Below are 25918 nucleotides of genomic sequence, written 5' to 3' on the forward strand. Positions count from 1 at the left end.
TTTTATTTTATTTACCCCAAAAAGGGAAGGAAAAGCCGATGTGGGAATGTGGGTATGTGGGTAAATAAAACCACAAAAAGGATGGTTCTTTGGCAAATCCACCTTAAATCCGATATGGTTTGCTTAAGAAGGTAAAAGGGAGAAGAGTTATCCCTAAATCCAAGCACGCCTCAAGTGTTCCAATTAGAAAGTGGTAAAATTATCCAATACTTTTTCCATTTAGCACATGACAGGATCTTACACAATTTTTAAATGATTCTTTTACTATAAGTGGTTATTTTTTTAATTCACCGTGTCATTCATTCAATCTAGTCCACTCCACCTGTGCATGCCAGTAGAAAAGGAAGGAAAAACACCAACAAAGCTTTCCCCTTTCATTTCTTAGGCTCTCTTTTTCTTTTAACTTTTGAAAGTAGTTGGGATGAAACCGACATGGAAAATGAGTCCAAATAAGTACGTAAATATAAAACCCCATTTTTTTTATGCCCATTTTGTTGAATGCAATGTCCACATACAATTCACTGAATTCAACCAAAACCAAAAGAAAAAGAGATACGTTTTTACGATACGAAATTCCTCGAAGATAAAACTTAACGAAACAAGTAAATAAAAGCCCCACAACGGGTCTTTACTCGCTACAATCTGGCTCATAATTCTTGTTAACTAATTAATGGGTATAACCTCAATGGGTGATCTTTAAAAGGGGATCTGTGGGTGTAGTAAGTCCTAATGTAAGTCAAATATCTAGATATGATAAACTATAATTCAGTACTGAATATTCTTAACAAAGATTACATGCATGCTTCGGGAGGGGGGCTTGTTTCTATCTTTGACTTCCTGCCCCTGTTACTCTTGGCCTATCTTCAAACTAAACCCATCTTCTTCTCCTTTTCCGTGTGGGGGTCGCCCTTCTCTAACCCCCTGCTTCAATGCTTCTTGGACTTATCCTACCATGCTTCTATACATTAAACACGACCAGACGAGGGAGAAGAAGACACCTTTTCTAACTCTGTGCTCTAACTCTTCTTAAGGGTCCAATCAAACATTAAAGTTCTAAACTTTGGCATGAGGATGGAAAAAATCTAATTAGGTGCAAACTTTCTACGGGATTATCTGTAATGATCCATGCCCAAGATTTAGTACATGATGCGACATCACATGATCACATTACGTGCATTATTCACTTCTAAGATTGAAAACTATTCCTACAAACCAACACGAGTCCCAACATAGAATCGATTCAGGCAAAATATGCTTAATTATATTTGTTAGATAAAGTGTACAATATCATATTATTGTGGAAAGTATGTGTTTGACAAAGCCGTCATCCCAATGAAAATAGTATTACTTGATTATAAACTCATAATTATTCTCTAAATTTGTCCACGTAGGATTTTCATCCAACAATATCAACACCATAAAAAATGAATAATAATAAAAAAAACCGTGAGGGTGGTAGGTTTTAATTTGCTTTGTTTTTGTTTTAAATTTTCCCATTTATAAAAATATTTTTGCCATTCCTCTGGTTCGGGAAAGTCTGTGTCGGCACCCCTTCCTACGTCATCATATTTATCCACAAACTTTTAATATGTACATGTTCAAATACTATTTACGTAAGTATGCATTGTGTAATATTAGAATGTAATAATTTATTTTTAACTTTCCAATGAATTCCCCTTTTTTTCTTCTATACTTTCATTTTTTTTTTATTTGGTTCGAATTGGATGTTTGAATTGATGTTCATTTTTGTGTCATTTCAATCTATAAATTTAAATATATTTAATGTTTTAATATAATATGTTTATATATATATATATATATATATATATATATATATGTATGTATATATATATAATATTACAAAATATATGAGATATAATTGAATTTTGTAGAAATACAATAGATTCGTAAAATTTTAAATATTTATTATAAACTTTTTAAAATTGAAAGTCCATTAAACATAGTGAATCACGTGTCATGATGTACCTCGCTTCTTTAATTATTAATTTTTTAAAGTAAATTTTAATATCAATACTCGAAAAAATAGATTCCATTTCCAACTCAAAATTAATTAATTGCATGCCCACACCCTCATAAAGATAAAACCGGGCACAACTGTGATTACATAAAAATAAAGAGGCAGTTCTGCGAATAAAGAAAAATAAATCCTATTTATTCGTCTATAAATAAGTTGCAAACCAATCCCTGATTAAACCAACCCCCAACTCTTCTCCCACTGCTCAAAATTGACCGCCGGTGACAATGGCCGCCGTCAATCTCCGACCCGACGACGACAATTCTACACTCATCTCCCACATCTACAATCCTGAAATTTACACCCAAATGCTACCCCAACAAGGTTCTTTAATTTTAATAACTCAAACCCATTAGCGTTCAGTTTTATCTTCTACGTGATTATTAATTCTATTTGATTTCCATTGTTTTTCAGGTACGGCAGAGGGAAACAAGCCGACGAAGCGACGGCGGAGGAGGAGCAGAGCGAAGGAGGTGGCCGAGGCCGCTGCCGGGTTGAAGAAGAGGAAGCTGAGTTCAGAGCAAGTGAAGCTTTTGGAAATCAACTTTGGAAACGAGCACAAATTGGAAACGGAGAGGAAAAATCGGTTGGCTTCAGAATTAGGCCTCGATCCAAGCCAAGTCGCCATCTGGTTTCAGAACCGCCGTGCACGGTGGAAGAACCAGAAACTGGAACACCAATATTCCATTCTCAAAACAGCTCACGATTCTGCTGTTCTCCAGAAAACCCATCTTCAATCTGAGGTTAGTTGTTATAGTTCCAACTTTTTCTCTCATACTTTCCTATTACGGTGATATTTCAGTTATGGAATATATCTTACCTATTATATCTTAATATTCTTTCTTCTATGATTTAGTCAGGAGTATATTTTATTTTATTCTCAATATTTATATTTTTCTTAGCAGTAGATATAAATTCTTATGAATATCAATAAGAATACACACTTTTGATCTCAATTCTATTTCTCATTCTTAACATGGTATCGGTATCAGAGTCATGTCCTAAATTTAGTCGTGCTACTAGATTGGTAAATCCTCAAATGTCGAACAAAGGACTCTAAGAAAAGGAGTCGAGCCTACTCGAAGGTATAATAAAAAATGACTAAAACTCCAAAATAAAAAGGAGTAAAGTCTCGAGTAAGGGGAGACATACCTTGTTGGAGAAAAACTGTTGGATGATGAAAGTCTCATATCCGCTAATACAGGGAATGATCATGAGTTTATAATCAAATAATTCTGGGAAGCCTAAAACAAAACCACGAGAGCTTATACTCAAAGTGGAAGAGTAGTATTTGGTTTGACCTGATCTATTACTGCCTTTTAATGTGCTTATCTAGTAAGAAATTAACAAAATATGGTAATAAAACAACAAAATGCTTTTTTTTTTTATTAGGAAATAATTAGATATTTGTATGAATTCAGATAGAGAAACTGAAAGAGCAATTAGCGGAAGCCAAGAATGAGATACAGAAACTGGTGGAAGTAAGCGAGAGAAACCGTCGGTGGTCGGTGACGATGGATGACGTGCAAGCGGCGGCGTGTTGGGGAGAGATATTAATGGAAGAATATGAAGATGTATTCTATTCCATGCAAGAGAACAATTATAATCAACCAGTGGAGTGGTATCTTAATTATATGTACACTAATTATTAATTAATCTATTTATTATGTCCACTAATTAATTAGTGTTTCTTTGTGGATATACTCAATCACACACCATCTAATGGAAAAAGACAGAATATACTAAATAAAATTTTATTTTAAGGTCATAATCCTTATCTGATTAATCATTTATTTGTGATATATTTACTTTTAAAAATTAATTATTAAATTTTATATTTAATAAATTTTTAAATTTTAAAATTTCAATAGAGTGTTTTTGAGATCTGACCAATTAGGCCTTAAATTCGAAATTCACAGAAATGTAGGATTAAAACATATTATACATTTAATTTAACGTTAATAATAAAATTAATTAGATTTGAATAAATTATTATAAAAAATTGAACTGGATATTGGGCCTACCATGGATTTTGAGCCCGATCAGCGTACTGTTGATGGGCCTCGCTATTGGGCCTAAAATATATGAGATAAAAGTACGTCCCACAATTATAAATGCCAAAAATAAGCAAATATTTATTGTCACGTTTATATTTTACGATGACTAAAATGATTTTGGTGCATCCTGAAACGAACGACAAGTCGTGTCTCCAATTCTCCGATTACATGGGCCCCACCGTACGGGGGGGGGGGGGGGGGGGGGTTCCCCAAAAAACGTCCAAAAATTTCCCGAATATTTCCGTAATACCAGAGCCACAATCTGCTACATCTCTTAATTTTTGGCACCACGTGAGTCGACCAATCATGAAGCAGGCTTTAATCTGATAACACGCGGCAGCGTTAGAACGATTCAACTGATGCAGGGTAATCATAATCAAAGAAAAGCAACAAGAATTTAATCATTTGATTAATACCAAAAAATTTATTGGTTTCACCAGAATGTACGTCACTGGTTTTTGGGTTTCGTTTTTTCCCTCTCTTTTGGCTTTGCCTCCTCCCTGTCCTCAACTTTTTAAATTCTTTCCAAATCAACGACATTCACTCGATTAAAGCCTGATTATTTGTTTTTGGGTTTTTAATCTCTTCTTTTCGTGTTTCATGTTTTCGTTTCCCGATTTCTGATACGCTTCGTCTCCAATGGAATAGACTGAGTGAGGGAGGAGTGAAAGTAGAAGGATCTCCAACAATGTCGGGCCATTCCGATGAAGAACACTCCTGCTCCAACTCCAACTCCAACTCCAATTCCTTCAGGACAATTTCCAGTGCTTTAAGTCCCTTCATTGGGGTTCATGATTCTGAAGATTTCGGTTCAGACTTCGTCTTCAAGATCGAACCCAGTTTGCTCATTGACCCTCGTCGTTTGAAGATCGGCGAAGTTATTGGGGAAGGTTCATGCTCCATTGTCTATCAAGGACTGTACGTTTCCTTATCTCTCTTTTTCTTTTTTCCTGTTTGAGTTCTCACATTGTGCCATATGATTCTACCCTCGGTTTAGCATGATCTTAGTGTAATTTATGCGTGGGGAAATCTTTGATTGTTTTAAATTACTGGGTCAGCAGTAAAGAACAATATGCGTCTAATGCTTGCTTGCTGCCATAGATGAATTTATCGGTTGGTTGTAAAATGAAATGGGTCGTATCTGTTTGTTCTATGCTTGCAATAGGCCAAATCTTGACTATTCAAAAAACTGTGGTTTTGTTGCTAGTTTTGTGTTCATAATGCATTGCAATGGCTAATGCAATTTAGATAAGGATTTTGATATTGTATAGGTACGATTGTCAACCTGTTGCCGTGAAGATTATACAGGCAAGCAGAACATCAGCTATAAGTCCTGAAAAGAAGGAGAGATTTCAGAGGGAGGTTATGTTGCTATCAAGAGTGAATCATGAGAACGTTATTCAGGTAATTGTTTTTATGAAAAACTCGTACAATTCACTCTAGTTTCTCACTATTATTTCGTTATAAAGATTCAAGACATCGAACAACTTGTAATTTAACTCTGTTTTGTAGTCTTTATGTTGCAAATTGAATGCCATTATCTATTGCTTTTGGGGAAGAGGCTAGAGAGTGTAAGATTAGTGTGTTTATGGATTGTTCATTTAGGTCTCCTCAGTCTCTTTCTTGGTCGATCTGAGTACTTCCATTGGTTTTAAAAGTTTTAAAAGGTTGAGCATACGCTTTTCGTTAGGAATCATGAACTTCCACGGTAGTATGATATTGTCCGCTTTGAGCTTCAACTCTCATGCCTTTGTTTTTTGTTTCCCCAAAATGTCTCGTACCAATAGAGATGTATTCCCTACTTATAAACCCATGATTATCCTCTTAATTAGCAGACGTGGGACTCCCCACCAACCATCCTCGATACTTCTTGCTTAAACACAGCATTTTATCTTATAGATTAGAGTTAAACTAACCAAGGAAAACTTGTAGATTAGAGTTAAACAAAGGCTTTTCCGGAAGCACGTATGTAAAACAGAACAAACTAGAGGAAAATATGATGGGTTATAAATCTAGTAATGGAGAAGAAGATTGTAAGTCTATTTAGTGAACATACATTTAAATGTTCATCTTTTTCTGATTTCTTATTAGTTAGCTGACACCTTATTCTACTTAAAACAGTTCATTGGCGCTTCCATAGAGCCGACATTGATGATAATCACCGAACTTATGAAGGGTGGAACACTCCAGAAGTACTTGTGGAGCATCCGGCCAGAAACCCCAGATTTGAAATTTTCCCTTAGTCTTGCTCTAGATCTGTCACGAGTAATGGCATACTTGCATGCAAATGGCATCATTCATCGCGACTTAAAACCAAGTACTGTGCTGTTTCTCATCTACATTACTCTATCATCTTCCTGTCCATAGTCCCCAGAAGCCCTTTTCTTAAAAAAATTGAAGTTATTAAAATTTCAACTTAGGGACTTGAACTAGGAAGCTGAGGCTATTTCCATAAACACTCTTCATGTTTACTCAGGCAATCTACTGCTGACAGAAGACAAGCAACGTGTTAAGCTAGCCGACTTTGGGTTGGCCAGGGAGGAAATATCTGGTGAAATGACTACTGAGGCTGGTACTTACCGTTGGATGGCTCCTGAGGTAAGCTTTTTTTTTTTTTTTTGTATGGTTTGAGGAAAGTTCATGTCCTAGTGTTATGTTCTGTTAATGTATCTATTTACTGATCAGCTATTTAGCATTGATCCATTGCCTGTTGGAGGTAAGAAATGCTATGATCACAAGGCAGATGTGTACAGCTTCTCAATAATTCTTTGGGAATTGCTGACAAACAAGACTCCATTCAAAGGCAGAAATAATGTAATGGTGGCATATGCCACAGCCAAGGTTTGATTTTAACATTAAAAGTATGTTCAGTTTTGCAATTCTATGTTGCTGTTATGAGTTGATGAACCATTTGTTGATTCAGAACATAAGACCAAGTCTTGAGGACATCCCAGAAGATATTGCCCCTCTCTTGCAGTCATGCTGGTCTGAGGATCCCAATGGCCGTCCAGAATTCACACAAGTCATAGATTCTCTTTCTAATCTTCTTCAAACATTTGTGTTAAAAGAATCTTCACTTCCCAACATGGACGACAAAACAGAGAAGGAGGTGGATTGTGCATCAGACACATCGGCTTCTCAGAGCAGGAGACAGCACAAGGCTAGAAGACATAGAAGCTCTTCGTTCTGCCTCAAATGTTGCTACAACTTTTGCTTGTCTGATTGACCGACAGGTTTTGTTGGGGTTCCATGTCTTGGCAAATAGGTGTAAATGGTCGGATAGATTTGTTGATTTTCACTTACAACTACAGGTTCGTAGGAGATGGGTTGGTACCCAACCCGGATCCAATTTTGTAAGAGACACACTGTACATAAAGGATAGGCAAAGAAATAGCAGGTTTTGATGAACAGGATGCTTATTTTTTGGTCACTTTTTAAATAGTTTCTGCCTTTCTGGGTCTGTGGGTTTGCTTATTTTGCTGTTTAAGTTCATGAAGGCTTTAAAGAGGGTTGTCATGATTGTGGGCAAATTGTGGCTCATTGCAGAAAGTCCATCTGTTTAGTAAATCAAAAGCTGAGCATTTTATGTTCTTGCTTAATTTTCTTTTTCTATTTTCTAAACCTTTTTGTTTTTTATTTACCGTTAAATTTATTCGAGGGAAACGAGTTTTAAGGAGGACAGGGGTGAATTCTGAGATCTTACATGGAAAGATAGAACGAGTGCCAGCAAAGATGCTGGACCTTAAAAGTGGATTTGCCACCACGGTTGGAGAGAATGTAGAAACATCTTCCTAACATATTTACTGGTGGTGAATTTTGGCTTTATATGGTTTAAACACATTTTTCAATTATTAAATTTATAATTTTAGCAAAATGTTTAAGAATTGTATTAATTTTATGAAGATTAATGTAGAGAAAAAACATTGGTACAATATTTAAGGTTATCCATTAGCTGTCACGATGAGTCATCGAAGTTTGGCTTCGTCACAAATCTGATCCAGTAAAACGTGGACAGCTGGAAGGATCTTTTCGCACGTGTCAATTGGCGAAACCCTAACCCGAAGCCGTCGATTAAACTTAACCCAGGTCATCCTAAAGGGACACCGTTACACCGGATCCCCATCTCTCTGATTTCCACGCGCAGTCTTCTTCGTCGGCAGAGGCGGTTTTAGTGGTGGCGCCACTCTTTTCTTCCGCCGTACACTGCATCTCTATCCTTCCCGTCGCCACCGCCAGCCGACAACAATCACACTCGCTCTCACACACATAGTAACTAGGTTTTTCCCTGCGCAAAGTTTGTGGTTTCTTTTTTGAGCCGCAGAGATCGGATTTGGATTTCGAGAGATCCAGAATCCACAATTCTCAGCCGTTGATCATCCAGTCAATAACCTACATATAGACACGCCTTCCACCTGGACTTCCACATCATTCCTCTTGAAGTTTTCTTGCGCCATGAAAGCAGGTCTCTCTCTCTCTCTCTCTCTCGCTAATGTTTGGTTTCTTCCTGTACAGACACGTAGTGTATTGGAACATTTGGTCGTATTTGGTCCTAATTTTAGTCTCCTTTTTGAAGTTTTCTCTTACGGCTGTCTATTGTCGTCGAATTAAACTCAAGTTTTGGGATGTGGAAATATCTTGGCCGTCTTTTGGTTTTCGGATTCGATTCAACTTCTTTTTGGGATTATTTTCTTATACTCCAGTTTCTCAGACCAAGTTTTTTAGCCTCACTAATCCTTCTTTATTTGATGTCTTCTATTTGCCCCTCGATATGTGGCCGTCTATGTTTAATTCGAAGATTAATGGAGTCCTCTGCAGCAATTTTATAAGCAATTCTGTTTTTAGGGGAAAAAATTGCTTTGCTCGAATGATTTTACATATATGGTTTGGGATTGGAAGCTGTGTTCTTGTAAGTAGGTGTAGGTATTATATGTTAGATTCCCCATTTGGGAAGTAAATTTCACATGTAGAAACATGCTCGATCGCAGAATTTTTCGGCGTTTATGTCGGAACCTATGATTTGGGGTATGGAAGATTGGATCCCTGAGAACAAAATGTCATTAATTTCTATGATTAGAGAAAGTTATTCATTAGTGGATCCCTGGAATCAGTGAGACCATTGGAATTCTCACTAATTCCGGGAAGCAGATCCTTATTTGGGAATCGAAGTTCTAATATTATGATCTAAATTGGTAGCAGTGTTGAATGATGGCCATCCTATTGTATCTTTAACTCTGTAGATTGGTACTGTACCAGTCCAACTATGAATTTATTATTGCACGACGTACTGGTTGAATGAAATTATGTTTTTTCCCTAAAGTAACAGTCCGAGTGTATTTCTCTCATTCATTGTTGTTGGTAACTGATTATCAGGTTGGTCGTAGAAATCATCTAGGACACCGGACTGTAACTCGGATATTGTTGAATTATAGTGGTTTGTTTTCAGCATTGGCTAATGGGGACAGGGGAAGAGGGCACGCCTTCTAAAACTTCCAAGCCTCTCTCTTCATCTCAGGTGATTGAACCTTCCTTCCTTCTGCCAATTTTCATTCTCAAGTTGTTCATATCTTTAATTATTTTGATCATTACGCACAGGACATAGCTCCGGCACCTTCATATCCTGATTGGTCAAGCTCAATGCAGGTTAGTATGGACGTTTGGGTCTATACTAATTGCCTTTTTTGAATTCATCTAACACCTAGAATAGTTTTGAAGATCTCGATTAATACTGCTATCTCAAAGTTTAGCCTCTTATGCAGGCTTATTATGGTGCTGGTGCTACTCCACCTCCCTATTTTGCGTCTACTGTTGCTTCTCCAACTCCCCACCCTTACATTTGGGGAGGCCAGGTACTCAAAGTCGCATGAAGTTTGATATTTTTCACAGATGACAATAAGGTTCCTATTTGCTTAATTTTGTGTAAATATTTTTCAGCATCCTTTGATGCCACCTTATGGGACTCCAGTTCCTTATCCAGCTATATATCCTCCTGGGGGAGTTTATGCCCACCCCAATATCACCGTGGTAATCTTCATTTTACACGATGAGCTAGTGGATTCTATTCATTGTCAAATCAGTGAATCTTTTTTCTTCATGGTTTTATCTTAACATCATATGCTGTTTGCTCGGTCATTCGTTCTCATATTCCCACATAAATTACTAGAACAGAATAGAAGGATTTTAAATTGGTTCTTTACATGCTTTTCATTTGTAGACTCCTGGCTCAGCACCAATTAATGCAGAATATGAAGGAAAGTCCCCGGATGGAAAAGAAAGGGCCTCAAAAAAATCCAAGGGCACGTCAGGAAATACTGGTTCAGGTGGTGGTAGGACCGGGGATAGTGGAAAGGTGGCTTCAAGTTCTGGAAATGATGGTGCTTCTCAAAGGTATTTTAATTTGAGGCTTGGTACAAGTATTCTTCTTTAAATTCAACCTGATCTGATTAAAAATTTCTGGTATTTGCAGTGCTGATAGTGGTACTGAGGGGTCATCAGAAGGCAGTGACGAGAACGCTAACCAACATGTATGTGCCTTTTTCTTCAAGATCTTTCATTCATCTGAACTGGTTCAATTATTACGATAGACTTGTACTAGTGAGATTATTCCCGTGTCTTTTTAGGAATTGTCTGCAAATAAGAAGGGAAGCTTCAACCAGATGCTGGCTGATGGTGTGACTTTTAACTTTAATTGAAGTTATACTGCTCATATATGCTGCTATCAATGTTGTAATTGAACTGCTATTTTCAGGAGCCAATGCACAAAACAACACGGGTGGACCAAATGCCAAATCTTCAGTAACTGGGAAACCCATCACCTCCATTCCTGGAACTAATCTGAACATGGGAATGGATTTGTGGAATAACACCACGGGTGCTTCAGGGGCTGGAAAAGTGAGAGCGAATGCCGTCTCCTCAGCCATTGGTCCAACACCGATGGTTGGTCGTGATGGTGTGATGCCTGAGCAATGGGTTCAAGTATGAGCTACCCCCTTGAAATAATCTCCCGACTTCACTTCATAGATTGGTATTCTTTTCGAGTCAAACTATAGGGGCAATGGATTATTTATTTATTTTGTTGAATTTTGTCTAATATGTCAATAAACGTACCCACCCATGACAGTTTATTTCTCATTTCATACATGAATTTTGCCAGTATTTCACTCCTGGATACTTCTAAACGCTGTAAATTTCGTTGAAATCTTCAATTTTTTGTGTATTTGTTGATTGGTAGGACGAACGTGAGTTGAAAAGGCAGAAAAGGAAGCAATCTAACCGAGAGTCTGCCAGGAGGTCAAGATTACGCAAGCAGGTATGTATTCTCACCTGTGTTAACTTCAGCTGCCAATTTTGATACCCATATTGTGTGGTATATATATCGAGCAGAATATTTTAGCTATTTTTTACTTTCTTCACTTGGGTTATGTGTTCTTCAACGTTTTATTTTCTGCTATTTTTGACAAATATCACTTTAACATTATTTATTTGTGACCAATAAATCTCTGTACTTCAGAAATTGCATATTTTATTGACTCAGACCTTTCATTAATATTCACAGAATCGAATTCTTTAGATAAAAAATTGTAATTTTAAAGATGTATGAAGAAACTGGAATTTTGCAAATTTTTGTAATGAAATTTTGACGCAACATTCCTTGTGAGAACTGGGAAAATTAGTTCTACGGTTTTCCAGCCACTTATTCCTTCCCTGAATGCCATAACAGAATCAGTATGATGCCTATGAGATAAAATAATATATAACTGAATAACGTGAAATTCTTTATGGAAGGAATATCTAGGACTAGTAGTACTGAGAAGTTTCCCCATTTGTGGGCATCAGAATCACCAGTTTTTAATGCTATTAATGGCAGGCGGAGTGTGAAGAATTACAGGCGAGAGTGCAGACTTTGAACAACGAGAACCGTACTCTTAGGGATGAGCTGCAGAGGCTCTCCGAGGAATGTGAAAAGCTAACATCAGAAAATAGTTCCATCAAGGTCAAATATTCTTTTCCTTCCTACGAAATATTCCAAAGAATTAGTGAAGTCATGTCCTGAAATTAAACTCTTTAAATTTGTTGTTGGAACAGGAAGAATTGACACGATTTTGTGGACCAGAAGCATTAGCTAACTTTGAAAAAGGAATCGCTGCTCCCGTTGCCCAATCTCGTGACGACGAGGGTAAGGACTAAGGACATCAACTCTACACCATTCAAAAGCTATGGATTCTGGACTGGGAAAGTGGGAACCATATTAACTCTGATTTATGATCTTGTCGTAGGAGTATAGGAATCTATTTTTCTGACCTATACGCTTGGCCCTGTTTCAACTGTAACATTATAATTTTTTTTACTCAGCACCATGGAATCAGATGGTGCATAGGATCGATACTGTAGGGGATTACAAATACTTATAACTTTTCTACTGCAATTACTGAACTCGATGATCTGTGAAAAAAATTCTAATATTTCCATAAGTATTCAGTTTTGTGTGAAAGGTATTGGAAAAAGGAAGACTAAGACTGTATGAACTTCCAGGAAACCGGGCGTTGATATTGTTGCAACTACACCAGCGAATGGAAACTGTTGGCAATAAGTCGATCATCAATATCTGACTCTGAATCCAAGCTTTTAGTCTTATTTGATCCTCGATTTGTTGGCACCTTCCAGCCTGATATGGTCTTGCAAACCCAAGCCTTTCTACTGATCCAGAGGTTGAGATAAGATAAAGAGTTGAAAGAAATGGAATTACAAATTAACCAATAAGCAGGATATTGCTACGTTTTCACCTGATCTCATTAGTCTCATAAACATGGTTCTAAATTACTGAATCTCTGGTTGACGTGCAGCAATGGTTTTCACCTGCAGTTGAAAATCGAAAAACAAACACTAAATATTGTTCGTTTAATCTCCAAAAAAAAACTTGTATTGTTAGGGACTAGATAGCGTATGGGATCTCCTTTATTTTGTATAAAACAGCGGAGACTCTAAAAGGTCTAATATTTATAAAGTGGATGGTTCTTAAGCCCTTTGATGAGCTAATATTTCTGTGGAGGCAAGACGTGACTATATGAGGGAGGGTTACCACTTCATCTGAAACCGCCCCCAAGATCGTATGCCTAAGGAAGAGAGGACGCAGCTGGTACGTGTATAATTTCTTTGCACCCTGAAAATGAGCAACGATAAGTGTCGAAAAGCAACAAATAGATATGGAAGACTATAGTTCAGAACACATTTGGTTTAAATGTAGGAGATCTCTGAAGTGTCGCTAAGTGTTGTTCAAGGTCTATTTTGGTTCTTTGCTGAAAAGAAATGGCAGGAGATCTCTGAAGGAGAATAGGCGTTTCTTCCTTTCAGTTTATCTCCTTTCTGGCTCTATATTGATGTCCCTGACAAATATTTTATAATTATTAACTCCAATTGGTGAATCCTTTTGCAAACTCCGTAGGTACTCTCACAAGATCTAACCCCTTTTTTGGCCTTTATTACTTGTAACCATGGGTTTGTGATAAAATAGACTTTTGTTTCCTATGAAAATTAGATCTAGAAATGCAGAAATCCATACATCAGTTGCTGGAGAAATCCGTACTTAAATCAGTTGCTGGGAGAAAATGCACCCGTACTTACATCAGTTGCTGGGAGCTGGACAAACAAGAAACGCAACTCCAGATGATAGTACATTGGAAACCTGCAAATTCACAGCAGATAAAAAAAAAAAATACAGCAACGATCAGTGTCAGCATGTATATGTCTCCTAATTGATATCAAGGACTAGACTATAACAAGGTTTAATGGCAATCCAACAAGCATACAAGTACGGAAATACAGCTCAATCTTTCTAAAAATTATAGTTATCGCCCATCATTTTTCGTTTAAAGAAGACGAAAGACAGATATGTGTTTGACTGACTAAAAAATGTTCGTCTTATTTAGAGCCTTGTAGTTTATTTGGCAAGGGTAAAAAAGCTACCTAAGAAAAAACAAGGGAGTCCATAGAAAAAAAGCTACCTAAGTATCTAAACAAACATCCTTATGCCACCCCATAATGCCAAGTGCCGATACATTAGACAGAATATAGAGGCTTAAGTTTACATACATGTTAATTGCCATATAACATAACAAATTATGAGTAGAATCAGAAGCAAAAATCTCCATGAAATTGATTCAGTATACTATATAATATAGTTTAGATATGTCAGATTGTGAGATCTCACATCGGTTGGAGAGGAGAACGAAACATCTCTTATAAGGGTGTGAAAAACTCTCCCAAACACACGCGTTTTAAAACCGTGAGGCTGACGGCGATACGTAATGGGACAACACAATAATCCTATAGATTACAAACTCACAAAATTGTACGTTCCTTTACATCTTCCCATGCCCCAAAGAAAACTAGGCCAACCCTGCAAAACCTCCAAGAGCTTGCATATTTCTCCATGACACACAATATACAAGATAATCCATAGTTTGAAATTAAAAATCAAGAAAGCTAAAGAACTGAAAAGATTTTTTTTCCCAACCTGCCCAATACAAAAGCCACTTCTATTGCTTATTTTGATCTTTCTTCTCGATTGCCTTGAAGGGGAATTCACAGGTAAGACAATCCCTACAGAGCAACTAAACAAGCCAAACGGCATTATGAAAACCAGTAGATAATGGTATAACATTATAAGAGTAGTCCAATTACAACCATATTCTCGTCAAAATTTCAGAATTGCATCTCCCATTAGTATATTTCTTAGAACGAAGTGAACATAAGCTGAACAAGCTACTAGGAAAGGCGTTAAGACAAATAAGACCAAGTGTTAAAGGAGTTTTTAAGTCAAAGATTACCATGCCGTACGAACAACATTGGAACCAAGAGGATATAGAAGCAGCTGCAATTCAACCTCCATAAAGGATCCCAAATATCATAGCTTCCCCACATTCGAGTTCTCGTCATATCCTTCTAACATTGTTTGCAGCGAATCACTCAAACTTTTATCCCTAACCTGTTTGAGTCTCAAACGGTTAATCGCATCTCAACTCAGCTCACTAAAATACATAGCTTCCTGCAATGGAGTTCAAGTGATTTTCATCCTAGCCAAACAAAACTCGTTACTAGAAAATGCATCCTACATAGGAGATCGGTAAAAGTGAAACATACAACACCTCTTCCATCCAATCACTAACTGGTCACCCTCTTTATCCAGAAGACATTAATAAACTCGTCAAAATAAGCTCCTAAATTTGAGAATGAGCGGAAAAAGGTCGAGCAAACGGAGAAATGGAAAAGAAGATCGAATTTGGGAATTGAGATTGTACCTCGTTGGTAACTGCGAAGCCGAGAAGAGCCATTGATCAATTGGAAGCAAAATCGCTGCTTAAATCTTCACCGAAATGAATGAGAGATTCAAGAACGAAGATCTCAAAATCCAAAGAAAAAGGTTTGGATGCGTGTGAAAATTGAATGGATGGTATATAGAAAAGGAGTCGAAAACTCAAATGTATGGGAGCACTATTTAAAGTTTAAGAAATTATTATATATAATAGTTTATAGATCAAATACATAAGGGCTAAATTTGTAATTTCACCATTTTTTTTTTCTTTTACTTATGAGCTATAATCCTTCCCAACTAATAATTGTAGAATTGTATTTGAAAAGTAATCATGTATTATATTTTTCTTTCGTGCTCTCGATTATAAAATAACTACGAAGTAAAATCATCTCGAAAAATAATCTTGTCTAAATGATAATATGTTATGAAATACTCGGAATAGAAGAGAGAGTACAAAAAGATTTTTTTTCATTAGATAAATGAGGCGGCAGATGGAAGAAAATTCTCGAGAGTAACTTGTGTTGGATGATGGAAGTCCCACATCGACTAATTTAGGGAATGATCATGGGTTTATAAGTGAGGAATACTAACTCCATTGGTATGCGGCCTTTTGGGGAAGCCCAAAGCAAAGCCATGAGAGCTTATGCTCAAAGTGGACAATATCATACCATTGTGGAGAGTCGTGTTCGTCTAACAACTCGAACCCCACATATTTCCCGTGGAAAATTCATGACTTGATCCCTAAAAAAGGCTTTCTTATACATGTCTCACGTGCGTAGACAATTTTAAGTAGGTCAGTAATAACTTCAGTTCATTAAACAAGAGAAGTGTACTATAAGTTAAATCAAAGATTTGAGGAAAGACAAAAAAAAAAAAAAAAAAAAAAAAAAAAAGAAATTTATTCCTCAAAATAAAGAAATTGAGGTGGAAAAAGAGACAAACCAGTTAAAACACCATGTGATTCCTCCGGAGACCAAATTTGAAGAGACATAAATATTTGTCCTTTTTTTCTTTTTCTTGCAAGATATTGCAAACAAATGTCGGGAACCAGACAAATTATAACCATTACAATGTAATTTATAATTTAATGATGATGTTCTAGTTTTGTCACTTTCACACTTCAAACCGACCACAACACTAGATTACAATGTCTTTTAAGTTTAATTTACTGGTTGATCCACTGATCTTACAATAAGTACAGTCATGGCTTCCTTCCATGTCGCTTCTGTTTCTAAAGCCGCTAGCCGACAGCAAGAGTTCACAAAACCAAATGTTTAGTAACCTGAAAGACAAAAAGGGAAGAGATTCTGTGGGGTTTTCGCAATTTTACATTTCAAAAGAGCAAAAGAGAGCTTCTCTTATTCTGTTTCCGTTTTCTTCTCCGATATGTCATCGCTGCCGCTGTATGATAACGCTGTTACCCCGACGTCTACACCGCTGCCACCGTATGATAATGTTGTTACCCCGATGTCTACACTGCTGCCGACTGATGTAATTAGCGCAGCCAGGCCACTGTTGGGGCTTCCATCAGCTGCCATTCCCAATCCAAGGAAATCCAGGGTGGTATGTTTTGGGGGAAACATGGAATGGTTTCCCATCATTAGTTCCTTCAATCCTGAGTTTCCATCACAGGGAAGTCCGAGTCCGAGCCCTGCAGCGATCGAGATGCCATCAGGTTGACCATGGCTCTGGTGGTTCCATGGCAAGTTCTCTTGCTGGGCAGCTAAAGAGGAAGAAGATGATACTAAACCCAAACCACGAAGCAACGAGGTATTTGATGCCGTTGCACCTATTTGAGCCGCTTTTTGGAGTAATGCTGTGGCGGACATTGCAGGCTGTGGCGTCGGTGCATACTGCCGGAGGTCTTGGCTGGCCGTTCGGAAGATCGATGGCCCTTGATTCATTGCAAGACACAGAGAAGTAGGTTCAATGGTTGAAGATGATGCATAGTCTGATGAGCGATCTGAACAAGCCATGGCTTGCATTAGGTCTGTAAAACCAGGAGGTCTTGGAGGTTGAAGGCTCCTTGATGTCATCGACGAAGCAAATAAGCCAGCAAATCCACTGCTTCTCGAGCTGCTATTGCTGCTCGCGCTCTTGTTGCTGCTGCTGCTGCTCCGACTCAGGCCAGGTGTACCGGGTGCTTCTTCAGTACATTGCGAGGGATTCTCCGACGGCTCTGTTACGAAAAATAAGAACCTTACCAACAGAAACAGGATTAAAAAGGTTCACATAGGCACACAGAGATCAACATCTGGGAATTCTTAAAAACAAAACAAAAAAGAGGAACAATCAATCATTTCCTTTTAGCTTTTCTAATCACTTGGGGATCACTTCAACAAAAGCTGAGAGTCTAATAGTTTACAGATAGCCATTCCACAAAAAGTTCCATTGTAGATCGATCATCCGCCTAACTGTTAGGATTTTAGATGGAAAAAAAGAACAATAACAGACAAAAACAAACAACAAGCAACAGAGTTTTGGTATTGATTTTGTTGTTCCATAAAGACGAACGACCACACGACAAAGTGAATAAGGCCAAGAGGTTGACTTTACCTTGACTAGGCACAGGTAATGCAGTTATTAGCTCACCAGTTGACTGTGGAGGAGATGAAACCGGCGGTGATGATGGCGGAGGCGGTGGAGGTGGAGGTGGAGGAGAAGGCTCTAGACTTGGTTTGACCGCCGCTGACTGAGAATCGCCATCGGGGTCGGAGTGCAAATCCGGTTTGTCCACCGGCATAGGCTGAGCTTTTGAACTTTCCTTCGCCAATGCATCACAGAAAGCTCTATGTCTAATGAAGCTATCCCTCCTGCAAAAGAAAAACCAAAACCCAATTCAAAACCCCAAAAATTTCAACAAAATCCATGACGAACTGAACAAGATTTTAAATCTACCAGGAAAACAAAGTTCCACAATCGCATTTATACTCTCTGGTTCCACAAATTTTGGAATGAGCTTTCCAATCAGACTGAACAGCGTATTTCTTCGAACACTTATCGCATTTCCACTTCTTCTCACCGTGCTTTCTGCAAAAGTGCTTCTTAATCCCAGTCAGATCACCCAGAGCTCTGGAGGGATCATGATGAACACAAGAACTCTCAGGGCAAACATAGACCTTCTTCTTCACCTCCTTACTTGTCCTCTGCCGGAGCTTCCATGGAAGATTATGACCTCGCCGGTGAAGCTGCAGATTCTGATCCCTCTGAAACCCCTTGTTACAAATCTCGCAAACAAAACGATTTGTGGCAAAAAGGGTCTTCGGAGACAGAGCAATTACTTCCGCTTCCGGATCTGCGAGAGAAAATCAAGTTCAATCAATTTGAATTCTCGAAAAAATTCAAAAAAACTCAAAAGGGCAATTGGATAATCAAACTACCTGGCATTCCGGGTAGATTTCGCTTTTTCTTAGTGGCAGATTTCGCTCCCGGAGAAGAAACACTAGCCTTCCCGGAAGCCATGGACGAATCCTTTTCATCCGCCGGCATGACTTCGGAGCAGTAAAATTTCCCAAATCCGAAGAACAATTCGAAAATCGAGACAAAAGAGGAAAAAACCCGAAAGTATTTCAACTTTAAATCGAGGAATCCTTTTGTGGGTGACAATAGTTTAATTCACTCTCTCTAGGGTTTCTCCCCCAATCTCCATCTATCACTCTCTCTCTCTCTCTACGAGTCAAATATCTTCAAGAGGTATCTGACCAAAATCCCACATTACCCAAAAAACACAGCAATTACAAAACACGGAGACCCTTTTGAAACCCACCTAAAAGGGGTTCGATAAACGCAGCCACCGGAAAAACAATCACCGGAGATAGATAGAACAATCGACCGACGGCTACTTTCTACTGTCTGGAACTGGATTGAGCCAGTGAAGACCGCTAGAACAGCTGCTTCACTGTCCGTTGATTCAAAACAAACTTGTGAACAAGATGAAGAGGAACTGTTTACAGAGAGAAAGAGAGATAGAGTTCTGTGAATCTGTGAAGACGACGAGTTTGGATTTTCTCAAGAGAAAAATAAAAGTCTTCAAAAGATGGGAAAACGGAAAAGGTAGAGTGGAGGCGGTTTGCTGAATTTTGTGCAGAGGATTTGGAATGTAACTTTTTGTCCAAGTTTTCGGCTTCGATTCCGACAAACAGCTCCTTCCATATATATATATATATATATAATTATCTTGCACCGTCGATTTGTTCCGGCAAATTTAAGAGCTCGGTGTCCTGGATTCAACGAACCATTAAACTGTAATTAATTATTATTAAAAATACACATATTTACTACCTATAAAATTAAAATATTAAGATTTTAATTACATGAAATTTAAATTTTATATCACATAAATTAATTAAATTTTTTAAAATTTTACTCTAATTTCATCCTATTATACTTTAAATTTAGATGAGTTACAATCTCAATAATATAAATATAAAAATTATTAAATTCCATTATAAATTATGGATTTATTTAATGAATTATAAAAGGAACGTAAGATATAAAATTAATAAAATTTCGGAGAAAATCGATCTAATATCTTTTTATATATATATATATATATATATATATATATATATATATATATATATTAGAAACAGAATCGTAGGTAAAAAAATTTAATACGGCAAGCAAATTTATATTACTAATACTAAAATTATTTATTTATTTATTTATTTACTAATATTATTAAACAACTGCACCTATATTGGAGCCTCAAGAACCCAACAGCTTGGACTCTGTCAGCTTCCACGCGTCCAATTTCCATGTCACGTGTCTCTTTCAAGCGCCACGTAGCCTCACTTCCTTTCTTCCTCGGTTCTGTTATAAAACAATTTTCTCCGACATTCAATGTTTCAGCTCAGCCTTTGCAACTATGAAGAAATCCACTGTAATTTCAGGATCGCCATTTTCACTTTCTTTTCTGTTCACTGTCTTCTTCCTTTTCGTTTCTCTACCTTCGAATGCAGATGATAAATGGTGGGAAGCGGCCTGTCCTGTGGTGAAGAGAGCCAATGAGAGAAAATCACTTCTCAAAACAGAGTACGGCGAGATCTCCGCCGTTGATTTATACGATGCCTCTCAATTCGGACCTTACCATCTTCAGTTCATTACAATGGAACCCAACTCCCTGTTTCTCCCTGTTCTTCTTCATGCTGACATGGTGTTGTACATGCACACTGGTATGCTCTGGTTTCTTGAAAGAAAAAACGACGAATATATGAAATTTTGAATGGTATGAATGTTTGTGATTATTGTAGGAAGTGGGAGATTGAATTGGTTTGATGATGATGATTTGAGGGAGGTGGATTTACGGCGGGGAGATATTTTCAGGCTTCAACCAGGCGCCATTTTTTACATTCATAGCAGCTTAGAGACTGAACGTGAAAAGCTTCGGATGTATGCTCTGTTTTCCAGCACAGATGAGGACCCATTTGTACGTTTAAATCCAATTTATACTCTGTAAATTGGCTGGTTTCTATGATTCTGAGTTAAACTTGTTGCATGTTTTTTAAGGAGCCGGCCATCGGAGCGTACTCCCGTGTCACCGATCTAGTTCGTGGATTCGACAAAGAAGTCCTCTGTAAAGCTTTCATGGTATGAATTCGTCTAAGTTTCAAGTTGTTTTTAAAAATCTTCAAAAGGGGATGGTTTTTTCATATGGGTAATTTGGGATTTTATGAACTGTTGTGACGAATGTGTCAAAAGGTCCCGGAGGAAGTAATAGAGGAAATAATGGACGCGAAGAGGCCGCCGCTGATTGTCCACGCTGCGACCACTTTGAGCAAGAAGCCGAGGTCGTCATTGTTGATGTCGTTGGAATTAGAAGCTCGGTTCTTGAAATCTTTCATAGGGGGAGGCGGGAGTGGTATGGATTTCAATAAGAAGAAGAAGAAGAAGAAGAAGAAAGGGTTGTACAACGTTTTTGAAGCAGACCCAGATTTTGAAAACTGTAATGGATGGAGTTTGACTGTAACTAAGAAAGTCTCCCATCAGTTGAAGGGCTCCAACATTGGCTTCTTCGTAGTCAACCTCACAGCGGTTAGTTATTTCTATAACTTTAAGGTTTAAATCACTAATTCTTGATATGATTATGTTTAAAGATGACGAACAACGGAATTCACTTGCAGGGCTCAATGATGGGTCCGCATTGGAATCCAAGGGCGTGGGAGATTGGGATTGTGACGTCGGAGGAGGCAGGGGTGGTTCGGGTGGGGTGTTCGAGCATGACGAACAGTTCAATATGCAAGAAATGGAGTTTTGTAGTAGGTAAAGGTGATGTGTTCGTGGTGCCAAGGTTCCATCCAATGGCGCAGATGTCGTTCAACAATGGGTCGTTTGTTTTTGTGGGATTTAGCACGACGAACAGGAATAACCTGCCACAGTTCTTGGCTGGACGTAGCTCGGTGTTGCAAACTGTGGACAGGGAAGTGTTGGCGTGGTCGTTTGATGTGAATGTGACAACGATTGATCGGTTGTTGGGAGCTAGAGTTGAGTCAGTCATATTGGAGTGTACTTCTTGTGCTGAAGAGGAAGTGAGGAAAATGGAGGAGGAAGCTGAGAGAGAGAGACAAGAGGAGGAGGAGAGGAAGCGGAAAGAGGAGGAGAGGAAGCGGAAAGAGGAGGAGGAGAGGAAGCGGGAGGAGGAGGAGGAGAGGAAGCGAGAAGAGGAGGAAGCAAAGAGAGAGGAAGAGAGGAGGAGAAGGGAAGAGGAAGAACGGGAGAGGGAAGAAGAGGAAGCAAGAAAAAGGGAAGAGGAAGAACGGGAGAGGGAAGAAGAGGAAGCAAGAAAACGTGAGGAGGAAGAACGGGAGAGGGAAGAAGAGGAAGCAAGAAAACGTGAGGAGGAAGAACGGGAGAGGGAAGAAGAGGAAGCAAGAAAACGTGAGGAGGAAGAACGGGAGAGGGAAGAAGAGGAAGCAAGAAAACGGGAGGAGGAAGAACGGGAGAGGGAGAGAAGGGAAGAGGAAGAGGCGGAGAGGGGAGAAAGGGAGGCAGAGAGAGAGGCAGAGGAAGCTAGGGAGAGTGAGGAAACACGTCGAAGAGAGAGAGGGAGGAGACGCAGAGAGGAGGAGGCAAGAAAAAGGGAAGAGGAAGAAAGGGAGAGGGAGAGAAGGGAAGAGGAAGAGGCGGAGAGGGGAGAAAGGGAGGCAGAGAGAGAGGCAGAGGAAGCTAGGGAGAGTGAGGAAGCACATCGAAGAGAGAGAGGGAGGAGACGCAGAGAGGCGGAGAGAGAGGCAGAAGAAAGACAGAGAAGACGCAGGGAAGAAGAAGAAGAGCCAGCACTAAGAATTCTGAGACAACAAACGTTAACTCAAAAGCCTTCAACGTCGTGGTATCATCAACCTATCATCAAACCTAGCTCCAATGAATAAGCGCACAGAAATGTGAGGGAGAGACAGTGAGATGAAAAAGAGACAAAAATGCCACATTTTGTGTTTTTAACGTTGTACTGAAATGTAAGTTGCTAATTGTTGTTATGAAGGAACCCCTCGTTCTTGAAGATCAATCAAGGATCTTTCTTTACCCATTAATTAATTATGTACACACAGAAATCTGTAAAATAGTGTTGCAAACAGAGAAGAACGTGAAGAAAAATAGAGGGAAGGGCCCAAAGCCAGCGGACAAAAAAGATGGGGACTTCCCTTTCTTTTCTTACCTTTAATTGTTTGTGTTCATGTCTTTGCTGGATTTGTCACCCCCTCCGTATGATCCCATACTCCCGCCAATCAGCGCCGCCAGGCTGCTGTTGGGGCTGCCACCAGCTGCTGCCATCCCCAGTCCGAGGAAATCAAGGGTAGTATGTTTTGGAGCAAATATCGAATGGTTGCTGCTCCTCATTAGTTCCTTCAATCCAGAATTGCCATCACAAGGGAGTCCCAGTCCGATCCCTGCACTGATCGAGATGCCATCTGCTTCAATTTGCCTCTGCTGATTCCATGGCAACCTCTCTTGGGGCGCAGCTGAAGTGGTGGAGGACGGTACTAACCCCAATCCCAACCCGCGAAGCAATGAGGCATTTGATGTTGCTGCTCCCATTTGAGCAGCCTTTTGTAGTAATGCAGTGGCGGACATTGCAGGTTGTGGACTTGGTGTGTACTGCCGGATCTCTTGGCTGGCAGCCCCAAAAACTGATGCCCCATGGCTAGTTGAAAGACATAGGGAAATAGGTTCAATAGTCGTCGTTGGTGCATAATCGGTCAAGCGATCCGAACAAGCCATAGTATGTATCAAGTCTGTAAATGTCGGGGGTCGAGGAGGTTGCAGGCTCATTGATGTAGTTGTGGAAGCAAACAAGCTAGCAAACTGGCTACTTGAACTGTTGTTGCTGCTCGAGCTCTTGCTGCTGCTACTGCTGCAGCTACCACTCATGCCCGTCGTAGCCACCGGTGCTTCTTCGGGTCGATTCTCTGGTCGATCGTCGATAAATGCAAGGAGAAAAACAAGTTAAACAAAGGGAAAGAAAGGGAAAGGAACATTTCGGGGAATTCTTTAAAAGAAAAAGGCAGAATCATCATGTTTTTAACTATAAAGTTGTGAATCTCATAGTGTTGACAGTAACTATTCCAGAAAAGTTCACTTTTAATGGCTCCCTCTCAAATCACTCTCCCATCCCCAGATGGAGAACCAAAGAAACAACAACAGACAAAAAAAACAACTACAATCCAAGGCTTCACATAAATTTGTTCTGTTCATTTCATTGGGACAAAATACAAAACACGACAAAGCTACCTGAGGAGGCAGAGTAGTTGTTGATTTTATTTACCTGGACTCTGAATCGGCAAGACAGGAGACAGAACACAAGTTGACGGCGGAGGTGACGGTTCCGGCGGCGGAGATGGCTTCGGACTAGACCCCACCGCTTTCTGAGAATCAGAAACCGGTTTGTCCACCAACGACTGAGGCTGAGCTTTTGCATTTTCCTCTGCCAATGCATCACAGAAAGCTCTATGTGTAATGAAGCTGTCCCTTCTTCAAAGGGAGAAGAAAAAGCAAAAAGAAACCCTCAAAATCCCCAAATGAAAATACAATTTACATAAGCAAAGGCAAAATGGAGGAATTAGGAACCTGGAAAACAGAGTACCACAATCGCATTTATACTCTCTAGTTCCACAAATTTTGGAATGGGCTTTCCAATCAGACTGAACGGCGTATTTCTTCGAACACTTGTCGCATTTCCACTTCTTCTCGCCGTGCTTTCTGCAAAAGTGCTTCTTAATCCCAGTCAGATCACCCAGAGCTCTAGAGGGATCGTGATGAACACAAGAACTCTCAGGGCAAACATAGACCTTCTTCTTCACCTCCTTACTTGTCCTCTGCCGGAGCTTCCATGGAAGATTGTGCCCTCGCCGGTGAAGCTGCAGATTCTGATCCCTCTGAAACCCCTTGTTACAAATCTCGCAAACAAATCGATTTGTGGCCAAAAGGGTCTTCGGGGACAGAGCAATCACTTCCGCATCCGGATCTACGCAGAACAAAAGTTCCAATTCAACACTCAAAAAAACAGAAGTAAACTAATATAACCAATGATAGAAAACAATATGGTACCTGGCATTCCGGGGAGATTTCGTTTTTTCTTAGCGGCGGGTTTGGGAGTCGCAGCGACGTTTCCGGGGGAGGATTCAGTGGGTTCGCCGGAAGCCGACGAGGAATTCTCTAAATCGGCCGGCATGAGTACAGCAAAAAAACAAAAAAGGATATTAAAATCGAGAGGCGTAAAGAAGAAGATTCAGAGCATTTATCTGTTTCAAATGTTTTGAGAAAGAGGGGGACAGCAATTTTTGTTGTCCTAGGGTTTTCTTTTTTTGGTTTGGTTCTCTCTCAATCTCTACCTAAATCTCCATCTCTACCAGTCAAGTAACTTTAATTTTCCCATCCACCAACCAGCTCAGAGGGGACTCTGACCAAAATCCCACATTACCCAATAAACCGCAATGATTAAACAAACACCATCCCCCACGACGGTGATGGAACCCGGCGGGCGGCGGCGGAGGACGAGGAGGAGGACAACCACAAATAACTAATTGGAGGGTACCCAATTGAGATGGGTGTAAAACGGGGCGGTGTCTGGAAAAAATAAGAGAGAAGAGATTTGTTAAGAGGCGAAGAGAAAGAGAAAATGGGAAAATGAGGGATTCTATCTCCGATTCAGCAGAGTGGAGGGACGACGACTTTGCCTTTTCATTTCAGATAAAAATAATACTAAAAGTATTTAAAATAATAGACTTTTTTTTTCTTTTTTTTTTTTTAATAAAATAGGTTTCCAATTTCGGACAGATCCCACTTGTCGTTTCGTAACTTTGGCAATTTCCATGTCCTCCGAGGACGATGTCGGTGTTCCCTAATGTTTTTTTTTTTTTTTTTTTTTTTTTTTTAAGTGTTTTAAATTAAAATTTAATTCCCTTCCCGTCATTAAATTTTAAATAAATCAATTATTTAATTTCTCATCATTTAGATATAAATTGGCTGAGGTACCTCAGCCTTATGTTCTAGAAATGTATTTTTGTCACCTCAGCCTTATGCTTT

General features: G+C 39.1%; 7 protein-coding genes across 22 annotated transcripts; 4 read left to right on the plus strand and 3 right to left on the minus strand.

The window, feature by feature from the left end:
• Positions 1-2105: 2105 nt before the first annotated feature.
• On the plus strand, positions 2106-3824 carry LOC111804327 (homeobox-leucine zipper protein ATHB-40). The gene is made up of 3 exons (XM_023689087.2): positions 2106-2359; positions 2450-2778; positions 3457-3824. The coding sequence occupies exons 1-3, from the start codon at positions 2263-2265 to the stop codon at positions 3685-3687; spliced, it is 657 nt and encodes a 218-aa protein (XP_023544855.2). The 5' UTR covers positions 2106-2262; the 3' UTR covers positions 3688-3824.
• Positions 3825-4534: 710 nt separating this feature from the next.
• Positions 4535-7699, plus strand: LOC111804200 (serine/threonine-protein kinase STY13). The gene is made up of 6 exons (XM_023688922.2): positions 4535-5010; positions 5364-5496; positions 6214-6409; positions 6569-6690; positions 6778-6933; positions 7016-7699. The coding sequence occupies exons 1-6, from the start codon at positions 4781-4783 to the stop codon at positions 7316-7318; spliced, it is 1140 nt and encodes a 379-aa protein (XP_023544690.1). The 5' UTR covers positions 4535-4780; the 3' UTR covers positions 7319-7699.
• A 478-nt stretch (positions 7700-8177) lies between these two features.
• LOC111803690 (G-box-binding factor 1) lies at positions 8178-12560 on the plus strand. 2 transcript variants are annotated; one of them, XM_023688212.2, is made up of 12 exons: positions 8178-8554; positions 9536-9604; positions 9685-9732; positions 9849-9938; positions 10024-10113; positions 10304-10476; positions 10556-10613; positions 10710-10758; positions 10838-11064; positions 11321-11398; positions 11957-12082; positions 12175-12560. In XM_023688212.2, exons 2-12 carry the CDS (start codon positions 9545-9547, stop codon positions 12274-12276), a joined length of 1101 nt encoding a protein of 366 aa, XP_023543980.1. In that variant the 5' UTR covers positions 8178-8554; positions 9536-9544; the 3' UTR covers positions 12277-12560. The 2 variants fall into 2 exon arrangements, with proteins under 2 accessions (XP_023543980.1, XP_023543977.1); XM_023688209.2 differs by having other exon boundaries at positions 8179-8554; positions 9463-9604.
• Positions 12533-15572, minus strand: LOC111803691 (HVA22-like protein k). 14 transcript variants are annotated; one of them, XR_015422660.1, is made up of 7 exons: positions 15387-15572; positions 14916-15073; positions 14603-14699; positions 14297-14485; positions 13711-13771; positions 13169-13249; positions 12533-12945 (listed from the first exon to the last, which is right to left on the minus strand). XR_015422660.1 is itself a non-coding variant. In XM_087127603.1 (6 exons), the coding sequence occupies exons 2-5, from the start codon at positions 14975-14977 to the stop codon at positions 12907-12909; spliced, it is 243 nt and encodes an 80-aa protein (XP_086983729.1). In that variant the 5' UTR covers positions 14978-15073; positions 15387-15572; the 3' UTR covers positions 12533-12783; positions 12873-12906. The 14 variants fall into 14 exon arrangements, 5 of the variants coding, with proteins under 5 accessions (XP_086983729.1, XP_023543985.2, XP_023543984.2 ...); XR_015422664.1 differs by having other exon boundaries at positions 13169-13472; XR_015422666.1 differs by having other exon boundaries at positions 13673-13771.
• Positions 15573-16427: 855 nt separating this feature from the next.
• Positions 16428-19541, minus strand: LOC111804256 (zinc finger protein GAI-ASSOCIATED FACTOR 1). Of its 2 annotated transcripts, none has more exons than XM_023688992.2 (4): positions 18781-19541; positions 18299-18695; positions 17993-18213; positions 16428-17579 (listed from the first exon to the last, which is right to left on the minus strand). In XM_023688992.2, the coding sequence occupies exons 1-4, from the start codon at positions 18887-18889 to the stop codon at positions 16759-16761; spliced, it is 1548 nt and encodes a 515-aa protein (XP_023544760.2). In that variant the 5' UTR covers positions 18890-19541; the 3' UTR covers positions 16428-16758. The 2 variants fall into 2 exon arrangements, with proteins under 2 accessions (XP_023544760.2, XP_023544759.2); XM_023688991.2 differs by having other exon boundaries at positions 17957-18213.
• A 720-nt stretch (positions 19542-20261) lies between these two features.
• On the plus strand, positions 20262-22901 carry LOC111804454 (vicilin-like seed storage protein At4g36700). The gene is made up of 5 exons (XM_023689261.2): positions 20262-20574; positions 20653-20828; positions 20909-20989; positions 21101-21433; positions 21523-22901. The coding sequence occupies exons 1-5, from the start codon at positions 20268-20270 to the stop codon at positions 22765-22767; spliced, it is 2142 nt and encodes a 713-aa protein (XP_023545029.2). The 5' UTR covers positions 20262-20267; the 3' UTR covers positions 22768-22901.
• Positions 22888-25575, minus strand: LOC111804456 (zinc finger protein GAI-ASSOCIATED FACTOR 1). The gene is made up of 4 exons (XM_023689262.2): positions 24941-25575; positions 24461-24857; positions 24159-24364; positions 22888-23802 (listed from the first exon to the last, which is right to left on the minus strand). The coding sequence occupies exons 1-4, from the start codon at positions 25062-25064 to the stop codon at positions 23054-23056; spliced, it is 1476 nt and encodes a 491-aa protein (XP_023545030.2). The 5' UTR covers positions 25065-25575; the 3' UTR covers positions 22888-23053.
• Between the last annotated feature and the right edge of the window lie 343 nt (positions 25576-25918).

Source organism: Cucurbita pepo, chromosome 10 (assembly GCF_057944985.1).
Source record: "Cucurbita pepo subsp. pepo isolate OVF chromosome 10, ASM5794498v1, whole genome shotgun sequence".
Taxonomy (NCBI): domain Eukaryota; kingdom Viridiplantae; phylum Streptophyta; class Magnoliopsida; order Cucurbitales; family Cucurbitaceae; genus Cucurbita; species Cucurbita pepo.

Bases quoted from the DNA above. Each gene is read 5' to 3' on its own strand.
- LOC111804200 (XM_023688922.2), top strand. From the start codon at position 4,781: ATGTCGGGCCATTCCGATGAAGAACACTCCTGCTCCAACTCCAACTCC. The intron at 6,410-6,568 runs GTACTGTGCTGT...ATGTTTACTCAG, and splicing joins TCATCGCGACTTAAAACCAA to GCAATCTACTGCTGACAGAA. The intron at 6,934-7,015 runs GTTTGATTTTAA...TTGTTGATTCAG, and splicing joins TGGCATATGCCACAGCCAAG to AACATAAGACCAAGTCTTGA.
- LOC111804456 (XM_023689262.2), bottom strand. From the start codon at position 25,064: ATGCCGGCCGATTTAGAGAATTCCTCGTCGGCTTCCGGCGAACCCACT. The intron at 24,365-24,460 runs GTTCCTAATTCC...CTCCCTTTGAAG, and splicing joins TGTGGTACTCTGTTTTCCAG to AAGGGACAGCTTCATTACAC. The intron at 23,803-24,158 runs GTAAATAAAATC...ACGATCGACCAG, and splicing joins CTTGCCGATTCAGAGTCCAG to AGAATCGACCCGAAGAAGCA.
- LOC111804256 (XM_023688991.2), bottom strand. From the start codon at position 18,889: ATGCCGGCGGATGAAAAGGATTCGTCCATGGCTTCCGGGAAGGCTAGT. The intron at 18,214-18,298 runs GTAGATTTAAAA...TTTCTTTTGCAG, and splicing joins TGTGGAACTTTGTTTTCCTG to GAGGGATAGCTTCATTAGAC. The intron at 17,580-17,956 runs GTAAAGTCAACC...TTTTCGTAACAG, and splicing joins ATTACCTGTGCCTAGTCAAG to AGCCGTCGGAGAATCCCTCG.
- LOC111803691 (XM_087127601.1), bottom strand. From the start codon at position 15,024: ATGACGAGAACTCGAATGTGGGGAAGCTATGATATTTGGGATCCTTTA. The intron at 13,772-14,915 runs GTAATCTTTGAC...GTGAATTTGCAG, and splicing joins AATGTTGTTCGTACGGCATG to GTTTCCAATGTACTATCATC. The intron at 13,250-13,710 runs GTAAGTACGGGT...GCTCATTTTCAG, and splicing joins TCCAGCTCCCAGCAACTGAT to GGTGCAAAGAAATTATACAC.
- LOC111803690 (XM_023688212.2), top strand. From the start codon at position 9,545: ATGGGGACAGGGGAAGAGGGCACGCCTTCTAAAACTTCCAAGCCTCTC. The intron at 10,614-10,709 runs GTATGTGCCTTT...GTGTCTTTTTAG, and splicing joins ACGAGAACGCTAACCAACAT to GAATTGTCTGCAAATAAGAA. The intron at 10,759-10,837 runs GTGTGACTTTTA...TGCTATTTTCAG, and splicing joins CAACCAGATGCTGGCTGATG to GAGCCAATGCACAAAACAAC.
- LOC111804327 (XM_023689087.2), top strand. From the start codon at position 2,263: ATGGCCGCCGTCAATCTCCGACCCGACGACGACAATTCTACACTCATC. The intron at 2,360-2,449 runs GTTCTTTAATTT...ATTGTTTTTCAG, and splicing joins CCAAATGCTACCCCAACAAG to GTACGGCAGAGGGAAACAAG. The intron at 2,779-3,456 runs GTTAGTTGTTAT...GTATGAATTCAG, and splicing joins AAACCCATCTTCAATCTGAG to ATAGAGAAACTGAAAGAGCA.
- LOC111804454 (XM_023689261.2), top strand. From the start codon at position 20,268: ATGAAGAAATCCACTGTAATTTCAGGATCGCCATTTTCACTTTCTTTT. The intron at 20,829-20,908 runs GTACGTTTAAAT...ATGTTTTTTAAG, and splicing joins GCACAGATGAGGACCCATTT to GAGCCGGCCATCGGAGCGTA. The intron at 20,990-21,100 runs GTATGAATTCGT...ATGTGTCAAAAG, and splicing joins TCCTCTGTAAAGCTTTCATG to GTCCCGGAGGAAGTAATAGA.